General features: G+C 36.1%; 1 protein-coding gene across 1 annotated transcript in view; it reads right to left on the bottom strand.

Annotated features, from left to right (window-relative positions):
* LOC131158290 (putative clathrin assembly protein At5g35200) overlaps positions 1–24,690 on the bottom strand; it is a 58,880-nt gene that overhangs the window by 23,895 nt on the left and 10,295 nt on the right. The window contains exons 2-12 of the mRNA XM_058113050.1: positions 21,688–21,790; positions 21,539–21,608; positions 20,753–20,850; positions 16,518–16,659; positions 16,332–16,432; positions 1,544–1,627; positions 1,399–1,449; positions 1,246–1,311; positions 1,090–1,155; positions 874–954; positions 679–756 (exon numbers count right to left, since the gene is read on the bottom strand). Of these exons, the coding sequence (XP_057969033.1) occupies positions 679–756; positions 874–954; positions 1,090–1,155; positions 1,246–1,311; positions 1,399–1,449; positions 1,544–1,627; positions 16,332–16,432; positions 16,518–16,659; positions 20,753–20,850; positions 21,539–21,608; positions 21,688–21,789 (939 nt within the window). The 5' untranslated portion in view covers position 21,790. The remainder of the gene's footprint in view (positions 1–678; positions 757–873; positions 955–1,089; positions 1,156–1,245; positions 1,312–1,398; positions 1,450–1,543; positions 1,628–16,331; positions 16,433–16,517; positions 16,660–20,752; positions 20,851–21,538; positions 21,609–21,687; positions 21,791–24,690) is intronic.

A 24,690-nucleotide genomic window follows, 5' to 3' on the forward strand; every position in this document is an offset into this window, starting at 1 on the left:
TATTTTTAAACTGACTTTTTAAAACTCCAAAGAATAGTATTATTGCATAGGAAGGGCAAAAATTGGTGAAAACATTTTTCAGATGAGTCTATTATTTTCTCAAAATTTTAGAAATTTCAGTGATATTTTTATTTAATTTTCTATAACCAAAGAAATGAATTAACCCCTTGTTTGGGAGCTCGAAATTTGGACCTTGGATTTGGATTTTTGTGGATTTAGAATTTAGATAGAATGCGATACAAAATTGTACTAAGTTTCGTCCAAATCCATAAAAATCCAAATCCAAAAGCATTAAATTCATGCTCCCAAACACAACCTAAGAGAATGAAAAGAAATTACAAAAGTGAACTAAACAATGTAGTTTTTGATAAAAAAAAAATTATAATAGCTGAAAGTTGACAACAAAATTGAAAACTAACCATGCAAATGAGCATGCTCTTGTCATCCATTTCATGACAGAACTCAAAAACAAAAGCAGAAAACAAAAAACAGAAATGATATGAAACAACCCCTTAATTTTAACCAATCTATGCAGTCATAGAGAGTGGTTTCTTAGAGCCATGCAATAATATAAAACTCCTGTCTAGACAAAGTATTTCCATACTGAGAAGTTTGACAAATTCCTTGAAATATAAGGGGACTAATAATCTTCCCCATATCAAAAGCATTGAGGCATACTGTAGCTTGTTGAAGCATCAAACGGCGTGGGGCTTCCTTCACATACTCTTCCATTGATGCCATAAAAGATGCAGGAGGCTGCAATTCAACATGATATAATGAGAGAACTAAAATCCCTTAGAAATCAATTAAGGGCATTGGCTGGCACTAATATGTTTTGGATTCTTACATATAAAATGAAACAATAGTAGTTACCTGTTCAATTTTGACAAATTTTTGTCCACGTCCAAAATCAAGGCCCCTGCAAATCTCAAAAAACTCTGATAATCTCTCTGCCTGCAAAACTTAGCAGCATTCCACATCTTCATTAAGAATATTAAAAAAAGAATTGGATAAGTCAGGATTCTAACGAATCTTACAGCATACAGAACCACATTTTCTCACAGACATGCACAAAAGGAAAACATATACCTGAGCAACTGCCTTCTGATAAATTTCCAGAGCCCTAACAGCATCATGGCGTTGCATCTCAAAAAACTGTCATAAGAGTACAAGTCATTCCCAATTTTATACAAATGGTAAGATACATAAGCACCCATCAAGTGCAATACACTCAAGTAAACCCACCTTGTCAACCAAATTTAGAGTTCCATCAGTAATTGCAACATATAACCTAACACTTTCACCAGCAACCTGAAAAAGGTAGGTGCTAAGATAAAATTGAATAAATCAAACCAGTTTACCACTATTAATCTTACTGAGCATTGGATAGGTTGTTACAATTGAAAGAGCATACTGGATTAAGTAATTATATACAGCTGCACCCTCTGGCTGAAAAAATGGCAGAGTAAAAGTTTCATCAATAAAATCACATTCATGATTATGACAAGAAGAAAAAGTCCATGTAGAATTCATTGATAATCACCTGGCAAGCAAGAAGGCGAAAAAGAAGTTGCTGCAAAGCAGGTAGCTGCTCAAGCATGTTTGGTGTGTCAAGCATCCTAGTTCTCTGTTGATGACACATGGGAAAAGAAAAAATATGTAGGTCTATCATCCTTAGTGCTGTCCCAAATAGTAGGTGATGTACCATGAAAACATAGAATATATAAGTAGAAACAAGATTGATTTAATAATAACACATGTATGCTAGGAAAACTCAAAAAATTGATAGTCCAAGTCATACTCTTGCCTCCCCCATAGGAGCTCACTGTCCACCTATAATCTGAGCAACCAAAGTTGTCAGATGGAGCTACCTTTATGACCTTTTAGAACATGAGTCAACACCTTGAAAGAAAAATCACCAGTAGTCATCTACCCATGTCTCAGACTCATATTTATACATTTCAATTATTTCATGTAAAAACAACTAATTTCGTTACAGCTAATTTGAACAAAGCTTCCAATAATGGCATGGCACTAAATGATATATGCCATGCGCTATCTGACAAAGATAAAAATCCATTAAGAACCAATTTTCCTCCTAATAACCCCATCTTTTGCAGAGCATCAACCTCATAAGAAGACAAGAAAAACTCTTCTATATGTCAATGTGCTGGAATAAATTGCCTTTTTTTTTGTCCTTCTTTAGAAAGAATAGTACCTACAAAAAGAAAGGGTCAATAGAACCCCTAATATGTTACCTGTCAAGCATGAAGCAAATACAAGTGCACTGCACAAGCAATCCAAAGACCCACAGGAAACACTTTCCTCTAGAAAGTCCAAAGCCTCAGAATAAACTAATGATTAATGTTTAAAGTATCCGCAAAGGAATTGAAAATTTCATGTAAAAATAAGTCAAGCTCTATTTCATTAATTCCTGAAGAGTATAGAGGAAAGAAAAGAAAAGAAAGAGTGTTTCTGCTAATTGGAGAACCTATTAATGATTATATCTCCTGCTGCATTTATAATATATATCGTATGCATAAAAAGATGACAATAGCCTTAATGCATGGTAATCATGTAAGACTCCGCCTAATATATATATCATGTGCTGATTCCAAAGACATGATTAACAAATATTGTGTGCTCATGACAATAAAGATAACAATACCTCCAAAGACTCGACAGAAAAATCAGCTAAATGATACTTATTCATGTGAGTGTTTTTAATAAGCCATCACAAAAGCCTTTTCTTTTCTTTTCTTTTTTTTAGTTTTTAAATTTTTATTTATTTATTTTGACAAAGTGACAATCAACTTCAATGCATTTTGTCCTCTAATGAAAAACTGGATTTGAATAAAAATGTACAATAGCTCAACTATCATACATCGACAACTACATAGACTGCGAGTGTTGAAACCCATGCTCTTCTAACATGTTATTTAACCAAATCAATTCATGGGTTGTATGAGTCATGGCTTTATATTTGGACTATGCACTAAATAGCACAACTACTGTTTGCTCCTTCCTATTTCAAGACGCCATGTTTCCAGTAAACACAGTATTGAGTCATGGATCTTCTATAAAAGATGATTTAGCTCAATTTACATCAGTGTATCCCTCAACAAGTGTATGGATCCTATATTTATACACAAGGCCAAATCAAGGTGCACCATTGAAATACCTAAAAACATGGATAACAACATCCAAGTGACTAGGAAGATTCAAGGAACCAACTCAAAACATTAGTTGCAAAATAATATCTAGCCTGATAAGTATAAAATAATTTAACTTCCAAACAAGTCTTTGGGATCATCCAGGATCAGCTAAGAAAAATTTCACCTCTGGTTTGACATTAGTTCAATATTAGGATCCACTGGTGTATCAACAGGTCTGAATCCTAGCAAACTTGTCTTATCCAACAAATCAAGAACATATTTTCTTTGTCACAAGAAATTCTTCAAACAAGATCTGCCTCAATTCTAAAGAAATACTTCAAAGTTTAATGGCCCTGAATCTTTATTTTCTAAATGATAAAAATGAAATTTCTTTAAGGAAAGCATATAGAAAGCTGAGCACGAGAAGTCCTGCTAGAAAAAAAATGAAAGATATGAAGAGAGCATATCCTAGAGCATTGAAAATCATTTCAGAATCCCAGAGTGAAGCACCAAATTGCATCCAACCCTAGAGCAATGATAATTTCAAACTCTTTCCATTGAAAATAAGCACATTTCTTTCCAACCAAATCCCCTACAAACCAACAAAAACCACACATCTAACCAAGCTACTAGGTTACTCCTACAAAAACCTCCAAAAGAAATAGGCAAAAAATCTTCCACCAACTCTAGACAAACATAATCCTCTCCAAAGAAATCAAACAATCTAGTTCACACACTTCAAACAAATGTACAATGCAAAAATAGGTGGGAATTAATCTTAGAACCATCAAAGCATAAAGTTCACACATTCAAGGATAATGCCTCTATTAATGGTTATTTTTCATTTAGCATTAGTATATCTAGGGTTATGCTAGTAAGTGCGAGTTAGTAAGGGTATCATGGTGATTGGTATGTAATTGGCATATATGGCAAATAGAGGGAGATACCTTTCACTGAGGTTAGGTCTTCCATCTTACCCAATTATTCAACATGGTATTAGAACAAGCTATGACTTAAAACTCTCAAGTGCATACCAAAACCAAACCCTAAACCTCAAACCTGCAGCTGTAGAGGGATTACTCACAGCACCAAAGACCAGAAGCAAATTTCAGGAGCTGCCGTAAAATCCTGGACACTGCTGCCCTCTCAGAAACTCAAAGAAATCTTTCATATTTTGCAAATAAACAACCACACAGATGCACACAGAACCTGCTGATCTACTAATCTGTAAAATTTCATAGCCAGGAGTGCCCCACATACTGCCACACACAGGTCGGAAGCCGGCAGCTCCAATTCCACATGCTGGCACATGAGAGTATTTTGAGCAAGTTCTCGGCTCTGATTTTCCAGAATGGTTTGGTTTTCTTCATAGAACATATATCGAGTTGTTAGTCCTTTCTTTCGTTCAAGGATTCGACCTTTTTCAATCACTCACTCATGGCAATCCGTTCGTTGTTCTTTGATATTATTAAGGTGATCGGTTGGTTCCATGTGGCAGTGACAGTGTGTATAGGCCAATTTTTGGGGGCTGTGGCAGTGCTATGTCTGCTTGTTGGTGACTCATTCATGGTTGAATCAGTGGCTGACTTGTCTGTGGTTGTTTCAGTTGGCCTGGAAGCTTGTGGAAGTTCACTCGTGGTTGCTTTTGTTGGTCCTATTAGAATACCACTTTTCCTAAAAGCTTAAGCTATTAGGTTGTGGGCCAACAATGTATATCACGCTTTAACAATCCCCCGCACGTGAAGCCCAACAGCATGTGGAGTGAAAAACACACAACCCATTACAGTGAATATAATAATTTTTTAAACAACATACACTAAACGCGGGCAACGATACTTGAACTCAGGACCTCTTGGTAACTAGCTTTGACACCATGTTGAATTTGGGGTAAAACAGAAGACCTAACACAGCGATAGGTCTCTCCTATTTATAATATACATCAAGTATATTCTAATGACCAAAATACCCTTACTAACTTTCACTTATTAACATAACAATAACACGCTAATAATGCTAAATGACTAAAATAACCATTAACAAGTACCGAAGTTCACTCTTGGAATTGCAAGAGCATTTTGTTTGCTGCTGTATTGAGGTTGTGTGTGTGTTGGGATGACATCCTCAAATCCCAAAAGTGTGTTTCCTTTGTCAAAAACTCGTTCAAGTGAACAGTGTGCTATAACTATCTTCGAGAAAGAGTTTCCAAGGTTCCTACAGTATTAGGCATCTCAACAAGCATCTCATCACATTGCATCTTTTGCTCAGAATGTAAATTCTACTGTCTGTATGTCATCTAGTATATCTCCCCCACTAGTCCCTAGGTTATCAACTCTACTGCTACTAGCAATATGACAAGTGTAACAAAATTCTTTTTTTCCCTCTAGTATCCTAAAAACCTACCTTAAGTCACTCTTGTTGATGAGTTCACTACTACAATTAAGGTAATAGGAATAGTAAATCCTACTCTTTGCATCTCTTTTTTCTATTTTGTACATTCCTAAGTCCCCTTTCAATCTCATGTCAATAGTAAGTTTATAAAGTAACTAAATTCTTTTGCAACCTCCTTTCTTGATTTTGTAGTTATTCAAGATTTGAAAACGAGGAAGACAATTGGCAGAGGATGTGAGGCTCTTCATTCTATGATACTCATACATTGGTCGCCTAGGGGTATGTTGATGCTCTATGGGATCAACCCTCATGCTTATAATTCCTTCCAAATCTAGAACATATCTAGGTAAAGAGTCTTGACTCACCCTATTGGTGGCTATTAGGACTCCAAGAATGAGGAGAATACATTGGGTTGACCCTGCAAAGTAAGGATATCCCTTTGGTTGCCTAACAGGCTCATCTATCCCTTCATTTACATGGTGCTTACCCAAAAAATCACAAGATTTTTCCCCAATCGGTTCATTGAGTTGCTCAAATTGATGGTCTCGGTGTATAAACAAAAGGACAAGGTCTGGAGGTCAAATTGTGAGATCTCATGTCAAGTGGAGTCAACAGTTTTGTTGTTGGCTTGTGTCATGGGATGAACTCTTCATGCCTAGTGAAGAGCCAAGAGACAATAGCTAGACCACTCTTGCTTAACCAGTCAGTTGAAAGTATACATGGTTCACCATAATAACATATTCATGACCATAGAATGCAAAGTAAGTAGAGCAATATGCAATCTTGTAAGTAAATGATATCATGTGGTAAACATTAAAGCAACGCAATTCATTATCAACACCTCCATAGGCAATGTGTGTTTAACGAGGGAAGCAAGTAGGCTAAACACATTTACAAAATGTTAGTGATATTTACAATGACTAATGAACACTCACACTCCGCTAAAGAGCTTTCTATGCTATTCTAGCTTTGGCACTAGGAAACATAAAATTAACTAATAAGTCATACTCGCATTTTATACTAAGGCATAAGCACACTCAATGAATAAAACTTATACTACTATTTACATGATGGTCGCCCACCCTATGTGCACAAGGCAATGAACAAGCTTGGCTCATGACATTCTCTCCCTCCTCCCCCCTCCCCCCTTATGCGAGCGACATCCTCGTAGACTTTGATGCTAAGTACTCTTCAATTTTGTTCATGAATGGTTCCATGTTTTCTATTGACATCCAACTGATTTCATCATCTCCACAGCCTTTCCACTTCATTGACTTGTGCCACTTATTCCATGATGAGTGAACACTCTATCTATATGGATGACTTCAACTTATCTTCTACCAGGTTGCACTATCTTCAATGGTGCCCTAGTTGATTGACTTCTACTTGGATCTTCAATGTCAGCATTGAATAGCTTGATGAACCTAAAGTGAAAGTAAGGATGCACCTTCATCCAAATTGGAAGATCAACATTGTTAGAGGCCTTCCTAACTTTAGCCAAGATGGGGACTAGTCCTAAATATTTGTGGCGTAATCTCCTATTGCCCAACCCCGCAAGGACTTGATCTACTCTGGATGGATGACCCACATCGTCTTCCTTGGATCTCCAACTTGAGGCATAAAGAGTTGTTTACTATGTGTCTCAGCAATCCATCTTCTAATCAGAACTAACATGCTTTTCCCTCTACCACCAATTTCATGAGGTTTTGGGCAACTAGATCTTGGATAAGGTTCTCCTTAATGCACTTCCACATTATCATGATAACCTTACTTATTGTCAAGTGTGTCACCATCTATAAGGCCACGAGCTCAACCTTCTTGCTTAGTGTAACAACGTCTTGGTTCATCCGCCGCAACCCCCCCCCCCCCTTTTGGTCAAATGAGAAATCAAACTCTACAAGAAATTCTTGTCCGATGATAACTTAAGTTGTGTAAAGAATTGACTGACAACTGAGTTATCTATTTTCACCACGAACTTCAACCCAAGTAGGCAATGCTGCTATAGGTAAAGACAATGTATCAACACTATCATCTCCTTCTCTTAAATTGTGTGCCTCTACTTAGCTTCACTAAGCTTATTAACAATTCTCCACCAACAACATAGTCTAATGCTTATATTTGTACCATGAAAGACCTCACGATGTTTGGAAGAGCAAATATTGGATCTCGCATCATAGCTTTCTTCAAGTTGTCAAAGGCTCACTGGCTATTCTCTGTCCAACTCCACTATGCCTTCTTCAACAGTTCTGTCAACAAGGCAACCTCAAATAACCCATCCACGAACTTGCGATGTAGTTGGCGAATCCAAGAAAGGAAAGTAGCTCCTTTATTGTTATTGGAATCTTCTAGTCTTGAATAGCTCATCTTCTCCATATCCATATGGATATGACCTTGCTCAATCACATTATGAAGGAATTTGATGCTCATAATGAAAGAGCACTTCTTTTTCTTCACATAAAGCTTGTTCTCCTTTAGCATATCGAACACCTTCTATACATGCTTTTCATGATCCTCTAGAGTGGAACTATAGACAACAATGTCATTTTGGTATACCACGACAAACTTGTCAAGGTACTCATGAAACCCCTAGTTCATCAACGTGCAAAATGTCCCTGGCACATTTGTCAAATCGAAGGACATCACCAAGAATTCATACCCCCCATACCGCGTCATGCAAGTAGTCTTCAGCTCATCATCATCTGCTATTCTCTCCTCATAATAGTATGATGGCAACTCAAGTTTAGAAAAGTACTTGGCATGACTTAGCTGAACAAACAAATTAGCAATAAGAGAAATGGGACACTAGTTACGCACAATCACTTTGTTGAGTGCACAATAGTCTACACACATCCTCAAGCTCCCATCATGTTTCTTACGAAACAACATTGATGCTTCAAACGATGCCTTAGAAAAACGTATATAGCCCACTTCCAATAACTCGTCAAGTTTCTTCCTCAACTCTGTTAACACTAGAGGCGCCATCCAATATGGCCCTTTAGTAGGAGGCTACACCCTTGGTAACAACTTGATCTCATGCTTCACACCCCGTCGTGGAGAAAAGTTGTGAGGTAGCTTGTCTAGCATCAAGACTTTATATTCATTCAACACAGCTTGGATGGCAGTAGGCTTCAGCTCTTGGCCTACCTCTTTGTTTACCACCAAAGTGACGAGATATGTCTATTCACCCTTTTCAATCCCTTTTCAAGTTTCATGGTTGAGAGGAACTTTTTGCTGTCCCTTTTATCTGCAATGGCTTGCACCATGCAAGGGTGATCTCCTCTCAGACAAAGGGATCCAACAAACAGCATCAGTACCACGTTAGTCTCCCTCAAGAATTTCATTCCAAGTATTACTTGGAAAACATCCATCGGCATGATGGTGAAATTAACATGTCCTGCCTGCTGTCCTAGCTTCACAGTCAATTGCTTGGCTACTCCTACAGTATAGGGTTTATACATTGAGTGTATTTATGTGTTGGCTATTATGATGCACACACACAGCTATCAAATTTAATGAAAATATAAAGCATATCTCTAACTTTTTGTGATCAGATACAATTTCTTTTCACCTCAAAATCTCGTGAGAAAATTGAGAAATCCTCAATTTCTCATTGTCAGATTCAGTATATCTTCGGTTTTGTTTGCTGCAGCCCAAAATCGCTCAAGACAGCAGTCAGTATCTCCTCTTTGGACACAGAACTCAACTGGGCTACTGGGACTTGCAGCATGACTGGGGTTGTGAGGACTGCAATGGGCTGCAATGGGGATTGGGGACAAGGCCAAAAGGGGCTTTTGGCAATGACTGAATGGCTGCACAGTGAGGGTTTTGCAATAGAGGAAGGGATTTCAGGTGAGGTGAAGAGCATTAATGATGGGTTGACAGATTCGATGGCGGTTCTGACAGCAAGAAGTTCCACCAAAGGTTCTGATTGAAGACTTGTTCTAGTGATGAAACTTCTTGCCTAACATAACTTTGAAGCAGCAACAGCAGCAGCCCCTTTTATTTCATAGTTTCTGGAACCTTCTCGGAAATTTAGTACAATTTCTTTTCCTGCTTTCTAAAGCTTTCTTCTCCGGTCTCTGCAGCAGGAACAGTTTTTTTTTTTCCCGATATCTCCAGATTCTTTAGTCTTTGCAGCAGCAACATTTTTTTTCCCTGGGGCTTTTGCTGAACAGGAAAGGGTAGATGAGATGGTTGAGGATGGAGATGTGCTGGACAGAAAAAGGGGCCTGTTGTAGTGGCAACAGTAGGATTTGTGGCTGGAAAAGAGTATGCTCTGATGTCGATTCATGTAGGACAGCTACAGAGAAGAGAAGAGGTAGAAAATAGAAAGATGAAATGCAGAGACCTACTGCTGTGATTAGACACTTTTTATACGGTTTAGGAAAATAATCCTGAGATCTAAACCTTAAGTGCCACAGACACTACCAAACGAAGTCCTAAACCTCAAAATCCTATGCATTCTCCCGATGTTTGAGGGTATCCACACTACCAAATCCCTAAAACAACTCCAGCAGCCTCTGGAAAACACAGCACCACCGTAAAAGTCTTGGACATCACCGCCAGTTCAGAACGATAAGAATCTCTTTAGATTTTATAAAACCAACCTAGCAGTTACTCACAGACCTTGCCAATTAGTAACCCCTGAAATTTCTTCGCTGGAGGGCCATCTACGCGCTTCTACATGCCAATTGAAGGCCAACTGCTCCAACGCCAGCCATGGCAGCATTGAGTCTTTGTTAAGCCTGTTTTTGCCTTGATCTGTTCCCATGTGGCTTGAATCCCTCTATAATCCATCATATATCAAGTTTGCGAGTCATGCTTTTTGTTCAAGTATCCAACTAGTCAATCACCAGCAGCACTTTGTTAATGTTGGTTTGGTGCCATTAGAGTTGTTTGTCAATGATAGCTGAGTTCCTTGGGGCTGTGACAGTGTTATGCTAGTTTGTTTGTGACTAGTTCATGGTTGTTGTGATTGCCCACCTTGTTCATGTGTTTCCAATTTACAACACTTTTTGCATGGCATAAGAGCATGATCTTAAGACCTAAACCTTAAGTGCCACAGCCATTACCAAGTCAAGCCCTAAACCCCATATTGTATGCATTTCTGCCAATGTAGGAGGGTTATCCACACTACCAAAGTCCTGAAACAACTCCAGCAACTTCTAGAAAACGCCGCAGTTATTGTAAAAGTCTTGGACACCACTGCCAGTTCAGAACTGTTAGAGGTTATATGTCTTTTATTATTATTATTATTGAGTGTGTAGTGAGAATTAGTAAGGGTATTATTGTCATTAGAATGTATTTAAATTTGTATTATAAATAGAGGGGGAGACCTATCTTCAAGTTAGGTCATTCATTTTTAATCAAATCATAACATGGTATCAAAGCATGATCCTATCTAAATCCTATATCCCTCAGCCGTCGCCATAAAACACCCTTCCGGCAGCTGTTCTTCCCTAATCCACCTCCATCCCATATTAAATCATAAAACCAACCATATACCCATAATCAGAACACAATCCCCCCCTCCCCCCCCCCGGAGACGACCCACCCCACAAAACCCCATCACCGGAGGGCACTCCATGTGCCCCCACACGCCAGCCAAATGCCGACAGGGCCGACATTACACACTGGCACGTGAGAGCAGTTCTGGCCATTTTTATTCTTTTTCCTTCTGCCATGCTCCAATGCCTTCTTTAGACTATATTATCAAGCTGTTAGGCCAGTTTTTTGCTCAAAAATTCAACCTTTTTTTACCATGTACTCACGGTATTCCGTTAATTTCTGTTCAGGGGTGGTGAAGGCTTCTTTGTGAGTTTTGAAGCCATGGCAGTGTTTGTATATTCAGTTGTGAGGCTGTCACAGTGCTAAGTCCGTCGGTGAGTTGTTCACCTTGTCTGTGGTTGCGTTGGTGCTTCATATGGTTTGTGATTGCTCCGATTATTGAATGTTCTTCTTGTTTCTGGTGTGGTTGCTGATTTGTGAGTGCTGTGGCACCGCTATATCCATCGGTGAGTTGTTCACCTTGTCCGCCGTAGTGTCGGTGCATGACATAGTTTGTGATTGTCCCAATTAGTTTTGATTGTTCTTCTTGTTTTTAGTGTGTTTTCTGATTTGTGAGTGTTGGGATGGAATCTATGAATCCCAAAAATTTGTTTCCTACATCGCTGCCGCAAATAACAACTCAAAAGTTGGACGGAAAGAACTATGTTCAATGGTCTAAAGCTGTCTGGATTTATTTAGCAGGAGTAGGGAAATCTGATCACTTGCTCCAATCTAATTCTTCTGATGAGAAGAGAAAAGACGTGTGGATTCAAGAAGATGCCTTGATTGTTTCCCTTTTATGGAATTCAATGGAGCCACAAATTGCACGAATTTGTATGCATCTAGATACGTGCAAGGAGATTTGGGATTATGTCAAACTTCTATACTCCAATAACATTACATGTATGTATGATTTATCCCAAGAGTACTTTCAATTACAACAAGGAGATAGGAGCATTGCAGATCATTTTGGAGAGATGAAGTGTGTTCATAAGGAGCTTAACGTCGTGCAACGTATAACTACCAACATTTGTGGGATACACAAGCAGAGACAGCACATGACAGTTCTTCATGTTCTAGCAGGCTTGAGACCTGAGTTTACTGTAGTTCGGTCAAAGTTCATGTTATACAAATAAATTTACGCAAAGAATTGGAAATGGAAAAATGTTATGGCATACAACAACAACAACAAGCCTTAAGTCCTATTACGTGGGGTCGGCTACATGAATCCTTTTCAACCAATTCACCCAATCAAGAGAGTTTTCCTCTATTAGACTAAGGGCTATTAAATCCTTCCTCACTACCTCATTCTAAGTTATTTTAGGTCTACTCCTATCCCTTTTCATTCCAGAAACAATAACTAACTTACTCCTCCTTACAGATGCTCTACTAGGCTCTGCGTTTCAAATGCCCAAGCCATCTAAGCCACACCTCCCTTATCTTGTTTTTGACTGGTACTATGCCTAAATTATTATGTATATGCTCATTTTTCACTTTATCATGTAATGTTATACCACTCATCGACCTTAACATTCGCATTTTAGCAACTTTTACTTCTTGTAAGCGTAATTTCTTAGTTGCCCAACATTCTGAACCATAAAGCATAGCTGGCATTATAGTCGTCTTATAAAACTTTTTTTTTTTTTTTAATTTTAAGGGTATTCTATGATCACACAACACACCTGACACACTTCTCCATTTTACCCAACCTATTTTAACTCTATGTACTACATCTTCTTCATTTTTTCCCTTCTGCTAGCATAATAGATCCAAGATATCTAAATCTAATAGTGCTACTAATCTCTTGATTATCAAGTTTAATCTTCACTCCACTACTGCTCACATTATTGAAATTACATTTCATATATTTTGTCTTATTTCTACTTATCCTAAACCCTTTAGACTCTAATGTGGCTCTCCAAAGTTCTAGCTTAGATTCCACTCCACTCCACTCCTACTATCATCAATCAACGCGATATCATCTGAAAACAACATACACCAAGTGATCTCATTTTGAATATTCCTAGTAAGTTCATCAATCACTTAAGTAAAAAGATAAAGACTCAAAGTAGAACCTTCATGTACACCTATTGTGATTGGAAAATCTCTAGATCCCCCTCCTACAGTCCTAGTGCTAGTCACTACTCTATTATACATATCCTTAATAACCTCAGTGTATCTACTACAAACCCCCTTCTTTTCTAAGACCCACCAAAGAACTTCCCTCGGTAATATATCATAAGCTTTCTCTAGGTCAATTAAAACCATATGAAAATCCCCTTTCTTTTCCCTAAACATTATCATTAAGCTTCTTAAAAGATAAATAGCTTCTGTTGTTGATCTCCCAAGCATAAAATCAAATTGATTTTCTAAAATCATCGTTTCTAGTCTTATTCTATGTTCAATTACCCTTTCCCATAATTTTATCACATGGCTCATAATCTTAATTCCACGATAGTTATCGCAATTTTGAATATCGCCTTTGTTTTTGTATAAAGGTACTAACGTACTTTTCCTCCATTCTTCTACCATTTTATTGGTTTTTACAATAGTGTTGAATAGATTAGTTAACCAAATATTTCCTTTATCTCCTAAACATTTTCAAACTTCAATTGGTATTTTATTGTCCTATAGATTCCCCACTTTACATATTTTTTAATGCTATCTTGACTTAAAGAACATTAATTTTGTGAATAAATCTCCTACTTTTAGTCTTCTCCACATTTGTCACTTCTAACTTCAATCTTTCATTTTGGTTTTCATTAAACAACTTATCAAAGCATCATCGCCACCTCTCTTTTATGTCTTCTTCTAAGACATTATCATTCTCGTCCTTTATATATTTTACATCACCTAAATCTTGCATTTTCTTTCTATAGCTCTAGCAAGTTTATAAATATCTTTTTCTCCTTCTTTTGTATCTAATCTAGTATATAAAGTATCATAAGCTCCATGTTTAGATTTACTAATAGTATTTTTTTTTCCTTTTTTCTTGTGTCTTTATATTTTTCAAGATTTTCTATATTTCTACAATTTTGCCATATTTTATACCAAATTCGTTTTGTCTTAGCAGCTTTTTGGACTTCTTGATCCCACCACAAACTTTCTTTACTACCTGAATATCTTCCTTTGGACTCACCTAAAACCTCTTTTGCAATCCGTACGATAGCATTAGCCATTTTATTCCAAACAGTATTTGCATCTACCTTATCCCCTACAATCCAATCACATTCTTTAATCATTTTATCCTTGAATTTTACTATATTATCTCCCTTCAAGCTCCAACATCTAATCCTTTTAAATTGATTTATGTTACTCTTTTTCTTCCATTTTTTAATATGTATATCTAATACTAAGACTCTATATTGTGTAGCCAAACTTTCACCCATGGTCTTAAATTTCCACGAAATTGTCAAAATTTCCAGCTTTCATCACCCTCAAAATCAAAATGGCAGTTGATTTCCGTCTTGCATAATTTCCATCGAAATCTCAATGAATCATCCCGAAATTTATCGAAATCTCGAAATTTCAACAAAACTTGTCGAAATTTTAACTATAGAATGAAATTTCCTTCGAATTAAATAAGAGATTTAGGAGTGAAGTAGAATTTCTCTCTTAATTTATTTTATTTATTTTTATCGAAACAAAATATTATTACAAATGCTCTTGAAATTATATGAAAAAATAAACTTACTGTAGCATTTTATTTAACCATTTCTATCTAAATTATCATTATTTGTATAATAAATAATATTTATATGATTTATATATTTTATTTGCATTAGCTGAATATGTTTACTATACATATCTTACAAATATGTTTGATATACATACTATATTATAACTTTTCCACCTTATACACAACATAGATGTATTTAACTTTTAAATATATTAGTCCTAAAACTTACATTATTATGTTTTTTAACCATTTCTAAAGTTTCACAAAGAATTTCATGCTTTGCTATTGATTTATGTTATTTTTTCAAATCGAAATCGAGATTGACATTAAAATCGAAATTTCCGTTGAAATTTTCGTACTTTTGGAGCTTTGAAATTTGAGTCAAAATTGAAATTTAAGACCTTGCTTTCACCTGAGATAAATTTACAATCCTTACAAGATAGACGATCCCTATTCCTAGTTAAGAAGAAATCTATTTGGCTTTTATTATGTCCACTCTTGAAAGTTATTAAATGTTCCTCTCTTTTTATAAAGCAAGTATTCAAAATAACCAAATCATAAGACATGACAAAATCTAAGATTGTATCACCAACCTCATTTTTATCTCCATATCCATGGCCTCCATGTATCCTCTCATAGCCTATATTATCCTTTCCAATGTTTTCATTCAAATCAAATCTAATGAATGTCTTTTCAAATGTTGGTATCCCTTGTAAAATACTATCCATATCTTCCCAAAATTGTCTTTTATGATGTTTTGCCAAGCCTTTTTGGGAAGCATACGCACTAATGACGTTCACTATTTCAAGGCCTAGAGCTATCTTGAATTTAATGATCCTATCCCATATTCTTTTAACATCCACTATATTATCTTTTAGATCTTTGTCTACAATAATTCCCACCCCATTTTTATGTTTCTATTTTCTAGTGCACCAAAGTTTAAATCCTGATTTTTCAATTTCTCTAATTTTCTCTCCTACCCATTTCGTTTCTTGAATGCAGATTAAGTAAATCTTCATTCTAAACATTATTTCCACTATTTCCGTACTTCTTCCCATAAGAGTCCCTATATTCCAAGTTTCTAATCTAATCTTAGTTTCTTCTACTAACTTACTAGCCCTCTCCCTCCTATACTGACCAGGTCTATTCCCTTGACCTAGGTGAATTTGGCAAGGATTCATGATTTATTGCTTTTTTCAAAAGATATGGGGACCAAGAAAGGAATTCATATTAAGTTTGGCATGACGTTTAAAGAGTTTTATTTCGTATAATACCTCTACTTCAAGGAATTACATTGAATAAATTCAAAAAAATAAGAAGCTTAGTTATAGAATATTCATTTCCTTTGGGCTAGGTCAAGTTAAAATATAAATAATAGGGAAAATATAAAATTAAAGGGCAGCACCAGGTGCAGGTATGGTAGGTTGGATTAGGCTTAATTCTGTCCATGGAACTTAAAACAATACAATTTAGAAAGCAAGACAAAAAACACCAGAAGGACATTCAACTAACACGCAAATAAAATTGAAGATCAAATTGCTATGGTTAATTCAACAGCATACCGAGCGATCTGTCTCAACATCATATTTTAGTATGCGATAACATTCCAAGCGCTCTTCAAGATATAGAGCATATGAACGAATCCAAGCTGAATAATCCCATGCTTGAAACCAGAAAATCCCTCCATGGTCAGTTGTTCATACTGCAAATCTTTGACAGATAAGATAAGCTAACAGAATCAGGGATACCATTTGGACTTGAATCATCCTTGAAATGAGATAGATTCAGCATGAGACCTCTGCTCCGGCTATAACTTAAGAGCTCTTCTCGAAATGTAGGATCAACCTCCCTTAGTGCACGATGTATAACAATTAAAGTTTTCAATGCAACCTAAGAAGACAACAATAAATAAGAAAAGTAGTGAACAAACCTGATCATATAGGGAGAAAATCTAGTGTGAAATATTGTAACTATTGATGGGATTTAAACCTAAATAAAACATAAAATATGACATGAAAAGGGTTTTAAAAAAATTTAGTATCAAAAACAGTTTTCTGTTTCCATTCTAGTTTTCTAAAAGATTTTTAAAAATACCTTTCTTTCAAATTTTCCAACCATCTGTATAGGAAACTTGGAAAAAACATTTTTTTTGTATTGTTTTTGAAGTTCTGCATACAAATTTCAGATAACTCAAAAACAAGGTAGCATTTTTGTAGTTTTTTAGAAAATTAAAAATGGAAAAAGAAAATTGTTTTTTACAACTGAGTAAGTCCAAATTATTTCACCTCAAATGAGCTTCAACTGTGTGGAAGGATTTACAAAGAAGTCATGATATTCAAGAATGTGGGAACGAAACAAAGAATCCAAATAACTACCAGCTTTTGCTCACTGTCAGGGTACCAAATCCACAAGGCAACCTTGTAACACAGTTTCAGGAGCAGGACCAACTTTCATACTCTCAATTTGGAAGACCAACATTAATTCTTATAATTTAAGCTAAACAGTTGGAACAATATGCTCCTAAGATGAAGAAGGCATAAACAAAACATAATTACAAACCAAATATAAAGCTGTAGATGATATATATATATATAGTGAAAACAAGGCATACAACATGTGCAGCAAATGCCTGCACAATAAATCAACTCGACACAACACAGTGTTAATCCAAGCATTTAGTATTAGTTCTATCACCTCTTTGGCTCTTATATGATATTCCTAACTAAGACCGTTGAGTTTCATTCGTTGTGTCTTTTCCTAAAACTTGGATCTGCATTTTCTGCTAGTGTTAGATGATCTCTAGTTTGATGGAAGTCAAATTGAAGGATAGTCAAGTATGGTGTTTTCAATTTATAATTTTGGAACCATATTTCTTAATGTGCTTTAATCTACCAATAAAGGGGAAAAAATAAGAATAAATATTCATTGCATCTAACTACTATCACCCAAGAAAAAAGAAAGAAAAAAATATGCGAAAAACAAGTGCACAGGACTCCTAGACCATATCAGGGATCTGGAAGGGTATGATCTATGCAGCCTTACCTCCACATTTAGGAGGCTGTTCCTGTGACTTTTCTTGTGTGCAACACCATTACAATTTGGTTAAGGCTCATCGTAGAAAACACACAATGCATAAGGCTCTCATGCCATATGTTATATTGGCAGTTGTAGGAGGGTATATGATGTATTCAACCTTATCTCACATTTAGAGAGCATGTTTCTATGACTAGAACTTGTGACCTTCAGGCTGCAGTGTAGCATTATTACTACTGGGTCAAGGCTTGCTCTCAGCATCAAATTATCATATTCTCTACTCCATATCAAATTATCATATTTTTTAGAACTTTTTAGATCAGCATAAGCTTCTTCCAATTTCAATTGTGAAAATAAAATAATTCCTGTTAGCAGAGAATAGGTTATTTCAGCAGTTAGGCTGTGTGAGTGGGGTATTTTTTCCTTAAGACTTTTGTTGTTAATAATATATAAGAGGGCAGACCTGGCGCTGTGGGTAAGTCTCAAGGAAACTGCCGCTTCATTCTTTCTCTTGCTTAGTTCTTCTGTACTACTATTCTTCTCCTCTTGTCTTCTTCTCTCCTCCATCTCTTTGCTTTGATTGGAAAGCAATTTGGGGAAAGGTTTTGATGGTCGTTAACCTTTAAGAAGGGGGTAAAATTCTGGTGAAGATATATTCCCTCCATAAAATAAAGCAGAATCTGTGAATCACATTTTGTTCCATCACAAATTGGGCTAGAAAGTGGGAGTTGGCTTTGCCTCTTATTGGCACCTCTTGGGCAGTAGCAGGGTCAGTTGGGGGAAATTTTGGGCTTCAATAGGCATAAATACCTGTCCTAATTCTTGCACTCAATGTCCTCATTCTTTTCACACACTGCCAGCCCCAAGCCTGGAGAAGGGTGGCATTAGGTAGCTAACACGCAGCATAAAACTTGTCAGATCTCTATGATATGAATCTTTAGACCGATAAGCATACAATAATAGGCGGTCCTAAATATTCAATAATAAGTGCGTGAACTCCTCTGGCTAATTGGTCCAGTTATACCTCAAGAGAACACAGAAAACAAGGCCAAATTCCAAATAACACAGTAGGACAATGGACAATAGATATTGCTTGAATTCTTGTGCCCTGACAACTATATGGTCCCTTTCCTGACAAGATGGAGATGAAGGCCAACCCAATCTATCTTGAATTTGCTGGTCATATATGTGTGTGTTATGCTCATAGGTTTGCATGACATTTTTTTCTTTTATCTGTGTGAGATTGGATCTATCTAGGGCCAGGGTTTGAGCATTTTATGATTCTGATCTTAAATGTACTTTGATTGATCCATCAAAAAATTCTCCTCCCTCACACACAGACATAAGCTTTAAAGCCAAACCACATAAATCTTGGTGTTTGTTTGGTTCTGTTTTTTGTTTGACTTGATTTCTGCTTTACAGACACATTAATTTGGGGTTTGATAATAACACATTACCTCAGCAGAGGCATATTAGGTTGCTTGCTTCCTTAAAACTTCTGAGGTTGAGATAATTAGTATTTTATAAGAACTTTACTCTACAGCAACTTGAGTCCTTAGAGGAAAACACTAGATCTATTTGGAACTCCCACAGGTAGATGTTAAGAACCTTCATGCATCCTCAATGACCAAGATAGTACAGGCATTTTTGAATGAAATCATAAAAAAGAAATAAACTGCTTATTTTATGGTTTCTGGCTCCTTTTGGGTAGGTTTTACTTGTTAGTTTTCATTTCATTTTTCATATTAATTGTTCTTAACTTCTAATGAGTTAAACAGTATTTATAACAGATTTATTCTTTGGCAACTTGAGTCCTCTTATAGGAAAATGCTAGATCTATTTGGGACTCCTACAGGTATCTCTTAAGAATCTGCATGCATCCTCAATGGCCAATGTAACTAAACATTTATCCCTTGTATGTTATTGTGGTGTCTGATCAACCAAAATTTAGTAACAGTGCAGGAATTTTTGAATGAACACTGAAATAGAAATAAAGGAAAGAACTGTTTATTTTTTGGTTTCTGGCCCCTTTTGGGTAGGTTCCACACATCTGTTTTCATTTCATTTTTCCTCATGTTATTGATCTTTGGTTACCTTTTTAGTCATTCCATTCCTTAACAACTTAACCTTGTGGGGCAAATTAATAGCTTGGTGTGGTACTAGAGCTCTTGTTTCTAGAGGCTTTAAATTTGAACCTTGCTCCACCATCTTCAGCTATATGATATTGATTTGCCATCTGCCGCTCCATAAGCAATTGGGGGGCTACACAAGGTGGGGATGTTTAGCCCAGTATAGGGTCAGCCTACTGCCTCTGGACTTAAGTTTCCAGGGCCGGTTGTTGCTTAACACTACCCTTCCTGTAGTCTTTTTCTTTCTCTTAAATATGAAGTTTTTTTTCCCTAAGGAAAAGAACGAAGAAATTTTTATTGTAGAATTTCATGCCCAAATAAATTATACAAAACCAAAGAAAATATTCCCAGATGCCCACAAAAATTATAAATGTGGAAATCTAAATGTGTGGATAAACTGATAAAATGACCCTCATTGAAATAAATACATTTTTATCATATTTGTAAAATCATGCTCAAGGTCAGAAGAAACAAACATACTATTGTATCCATGTACAATATCTCATTGTCGATTCTCTTGATAGGAGCCGTGACTAACACAAGCCTAAGTTGTATCCATGTACAATATCTCATTGTCGATTCTCTTGATAGGAGCCGTGACTAACACAAGCCTAAGTTGACCATCAAACAAAAAGGCGCACAGCTAAGCTTATTTAAGAAACAGTATTAACTTTGGCCTGTTTTTGCTTCTTTTTTTTTTCCCCTAAATTTCCAGGATATTGACAAAATTATGGTTTTTTAAAAACATCTCATGAAAAGGAAATGAAACCAACATAAAACCATAAAGTAATTAAAAGTCTACAAGTCTTTTAGAAGCATACAGCCCAATTGTGTGTTTTTGCTAGACGCTTGCCAAGACCCTGTATGCAATAAGCAACATCTGCCCGAGGTCTTGAAGCTGAAACTGCATCAAAGATAGCTGAAAACACAAGAATAAAGTAGCATATGAAAATTGTTAGATTACCACTTTACCTAAAAGCTTAAGCTATTAGGTTGTGGGCTAACAATGTATATCAAGCTTTAATACTCCCCCGCACGTGCAGCCCGACAGCAAGTGGAGAGATAAAGACATGATAATATCACCCATTATAGGGAATATAATAATTTTTTATATACCACACAATAAATGCAGGCAACAAGACTAGAACCCAGGGCCTCCTGGCAGCCAGCTCTGATACCATGTTAGATTACCAATTTACCTAAAAGCTTAAGCTATTAGGTTGTGAGCTAACAATGTATATCAAGTTTTACAAAAACAAAGCTCATCTAAGGCAGTTTGTTGGTACTCACATTACAAGTCTATTGACTCAAGATTCGTTCATTGAGATTGACTTGTCTAATTTCACAAGAGAACTTCAGAATTTAAGACTGTCTTGTCTCATCTCAGCAAATCTCTCCATTTAATAATATTTTCTTTATAAATTCAATATTATTTTCACCAGAATAAAAATTTTTAAATTGAACAAATATTTTCACACCACTTTTGGAAATTTCTAAGTCTATTTAAGTATACAAATTGGGATTAAGGCATTATATTCTAAAAGAAAAGCCATCAACAGAAAATGTTAAATATTGCATGTTAACAAGCAAGAGAAGATTTCACTCACTCCGAATATGTTTCTCCTTAGCAATTACTTCAACATGATTTGTAGCCTTCACAATGGCAATATCCAATTCCTGGAATACCAAATAATTTTGGGTTTTAAGTAAATTTTAATCACAAGGAATATGATAAACAAAAAAATTTTAAAATTACCTTGTATTCACTATTTACTTTGGCCAGCCCAACTTTTGTGGAGTCCTTCAAAGCTCCAAGCGCTTTCCTCAAGCTCTGCTGAGTATTACTACCCACCGCCATTCTATTTCAAGTACAGATAATCTTCTAAGCCCCAATAAAGTTATCCATGACTACCTTAAAGACTAGAAGTGGTAAAGAGTATCCATCAACAACGATATAACAGTCATTGCAAAATGCATTGCATTTTTGTACCTTATAGAAAGTACATGAGTGCAAGATCCTCATTTTCCAAAACCATTTGAATATTTTAGGGCAACACCACTGCTCTGGCCTGGCCCATCATATTTAGGGTGATATCCCATGTTGTGGCATGTTTCTAGAAAATCATTCTTGCTGCCCCCTTTGCTTTGACTTTTGGACACTATCTTGAAGGTCATAGGTTCAAACCTTGGGATAGGGTGACAAGGTTTGTGAAGAGGGATGGGCTATCCTCCACTTGGCAGCCTAATGGCCGCCACAATGGACTGCCCAAAAAAAAAAAACATTCCTTTTACCTCAGGCCACATCCTTTAAATTTTAAATAGTGGTAGCAGGTAGCACAGTGTAAAGGTAACACATGTAGCAGGAATGCAATGGCTGTGAAGTTTTTTCAAGCGCCACAACCTTATGTATATTGGTATATTTGCATTTCTAAGCTCTTTACCCTTAAAAAGATTTTTAGTACATTTTGGATCCTCCAGTTCAACTCACTAACATTGTTTAGTAAAGGGCAATAAATTTTACATTATTTTTAAACTACTACTGAAAGAAAAATTATAATTTTTTTTTTTCAATTTTCATTGATCATATGTGTGGTAAATTTATTATAGAAACAAAGTCAACAAGCTATATTGTACACTGCAATAATTATAAGGCACATAAGACATGCAATTAACTAAAGAAGTTCTACTAGTTTATCGATCAAAGCAATAAAAATCTAATAAATTTAGACCTACAATTTGCATTGTATAACCTAAGCTTTAAAATTATAATATTATAACAATAATTTTATCATTAAAAAATAAACTGTTGCCAACTAGAACATGACAAGACTAGAAATGAAAAGAAGATCAAAATGAACAATATAGAAAAGAAATATCAAATTAATAATTTGATCAAAATAAATACTTTTTTCACAAAAAAAAAAAAAAAATTATTCATATAAAATTGTTTATCAATTCATATCTCGTGAATATTACAAAAAACAAAAAAAAAATTATAACATTATCATCCTTATGGCCCGGGGATGCCCTTGTAGAAAATGAGAAAAAAATAAGTAGAAAACTTATACATTTGCTGTAACAGTCCTATAGCAGTTCTGTATCAGTCATAGCAATCATTGTGACAGCAATGTTCATAATGGTTGCTATAGTTGTGATTTTTATTCCCACTGATTTAGTGTGCTTGTGTCGAACAGTATCAAGGACCCAAAATCCCTGTGACCCCATTACATAACCGAATTAAGTAACAGATGTGGTCATTACTTAAAACCAAAATATCACCTTTCTCCCTTTAGTTCATGAACATCCAATAGTCACAGCTGTTTGATGCAAATGGCTATTAGTGTAAAGGTAACCAACCGAACACAATGCATACTTGATGTTTGAAAGGTAATGTGCAAACAAATAGAGGAGAAATCAACAAATCCTACTAGAAGAATAGGAATACTCCCTCCAACAAACCACCAAAAAATGTTGCATCAAGAACATAATGAAAAGATCACCTAAATTAGACAAGAAAAAGAAAGTTGATCTATGTTCCATACCAAACATTGGAGATTTAGGGACTAGAGATTGCAGAAAATTCAAAATAGGAATGAGCCCCTGTACTTTTGTTTTTTAAAAATACACAAAGGAGTTTATTTAGAAGAGAGAAATATGAAATGAAGAACAAGAAAACCTCCAACTGTCGGATTTCTAGGGAATAAATTAGGAAATTCTATTTTTTAAAACCTGAAATTACTATTTCAGTTTCTAGTAGTTTCAGTTTCCCGTTTTCTAGCCTAGAGATCTGCTGATTTGATTTGCTGATTTTGTGGTGATTTGATTTTCTGATTTTGTGGCCTTCCTAATTTAGTGGCCTTCCTCCACTATTTAACTTGTAATCGTGTCTCTTAAAATAATAAGAATGGTTATTCTTCTTCTCAAAAATCCTTCATGGTATCAGAGCCTCGTGCTCTTTTTCTATTTTGTTCTTTCTTCTGATGATGTCGTATAAGTCGGCGATGACCCGCGCCCAAAGAAATCCTACTGGCTCTTCCAGTACTTCCGAAACCATTCCACCCAATCCCACTATTCCTCCCAGGTCTGTATCTGCTGATTAATATTCCTAGAATTCAGCCCTTTATCTCACGGTTACAAAACTCAATGGGCACAACTATCTTGAGTGGGCTCAGTCCGTAAAATCGGCGATCAACGGCAGAGGCAAAATAGGGTATTTGACTGGCGAAATATCAAAACCTGCTGCTGGTGACCCTGATCTAAAAAAATGGTAGTCCAAAAATTCTCTTATTATTGCTTGGCTCATTAATTCCACGTAACCTGCCATTGGAAAACCTCACCTATTTCTTCCCACTGCTAAATACATCAGGGAGGCCGTTCGAGATCTTTCTTCGGACCTAGAGAATTCTTCTCAAATATTTGAGTTGAAAACTTGACTCTGGAGATCCAAGCAGAATGATTGTGATGTTACTATTTATCACAACGAATTGGTAACGTTATGGCAGGAACTTGATCAGTGTAATGATGATGTTTGGGAGAATTCGAATGACCACGCTCGCCACAAGAAGAGAGAGGAAAATGACAGGGTTTACATGTTTTTAGCTGGCCTTAATCGGAGTTTGGACGAGGTCCGAGGCCGCATTCTCGGCAAGAAGCCATTGCCCTCTATTCGGGAAGTTTTTTCTGAAGTTAGATGTGAGGAGTCAAGGAGAAAAATCATGTTGCACAACACCGAACCTAGTTTAAACCTGGAACCTGAGAG

Source organism: Malania oleifera, chromosome 6 (assembly GCF_029873635.1).
Source record: "Malania oleifera isolate guangnan ecotype guangnan chromosome 6, ASM2987363v1, whole genome shotgun sequence".
NCBI lineage: Eukaryota > Viridiplantae > Streptophyta > Magnoliopsida > Santalales > Ximeniaceae > Malania > Malania oleifera.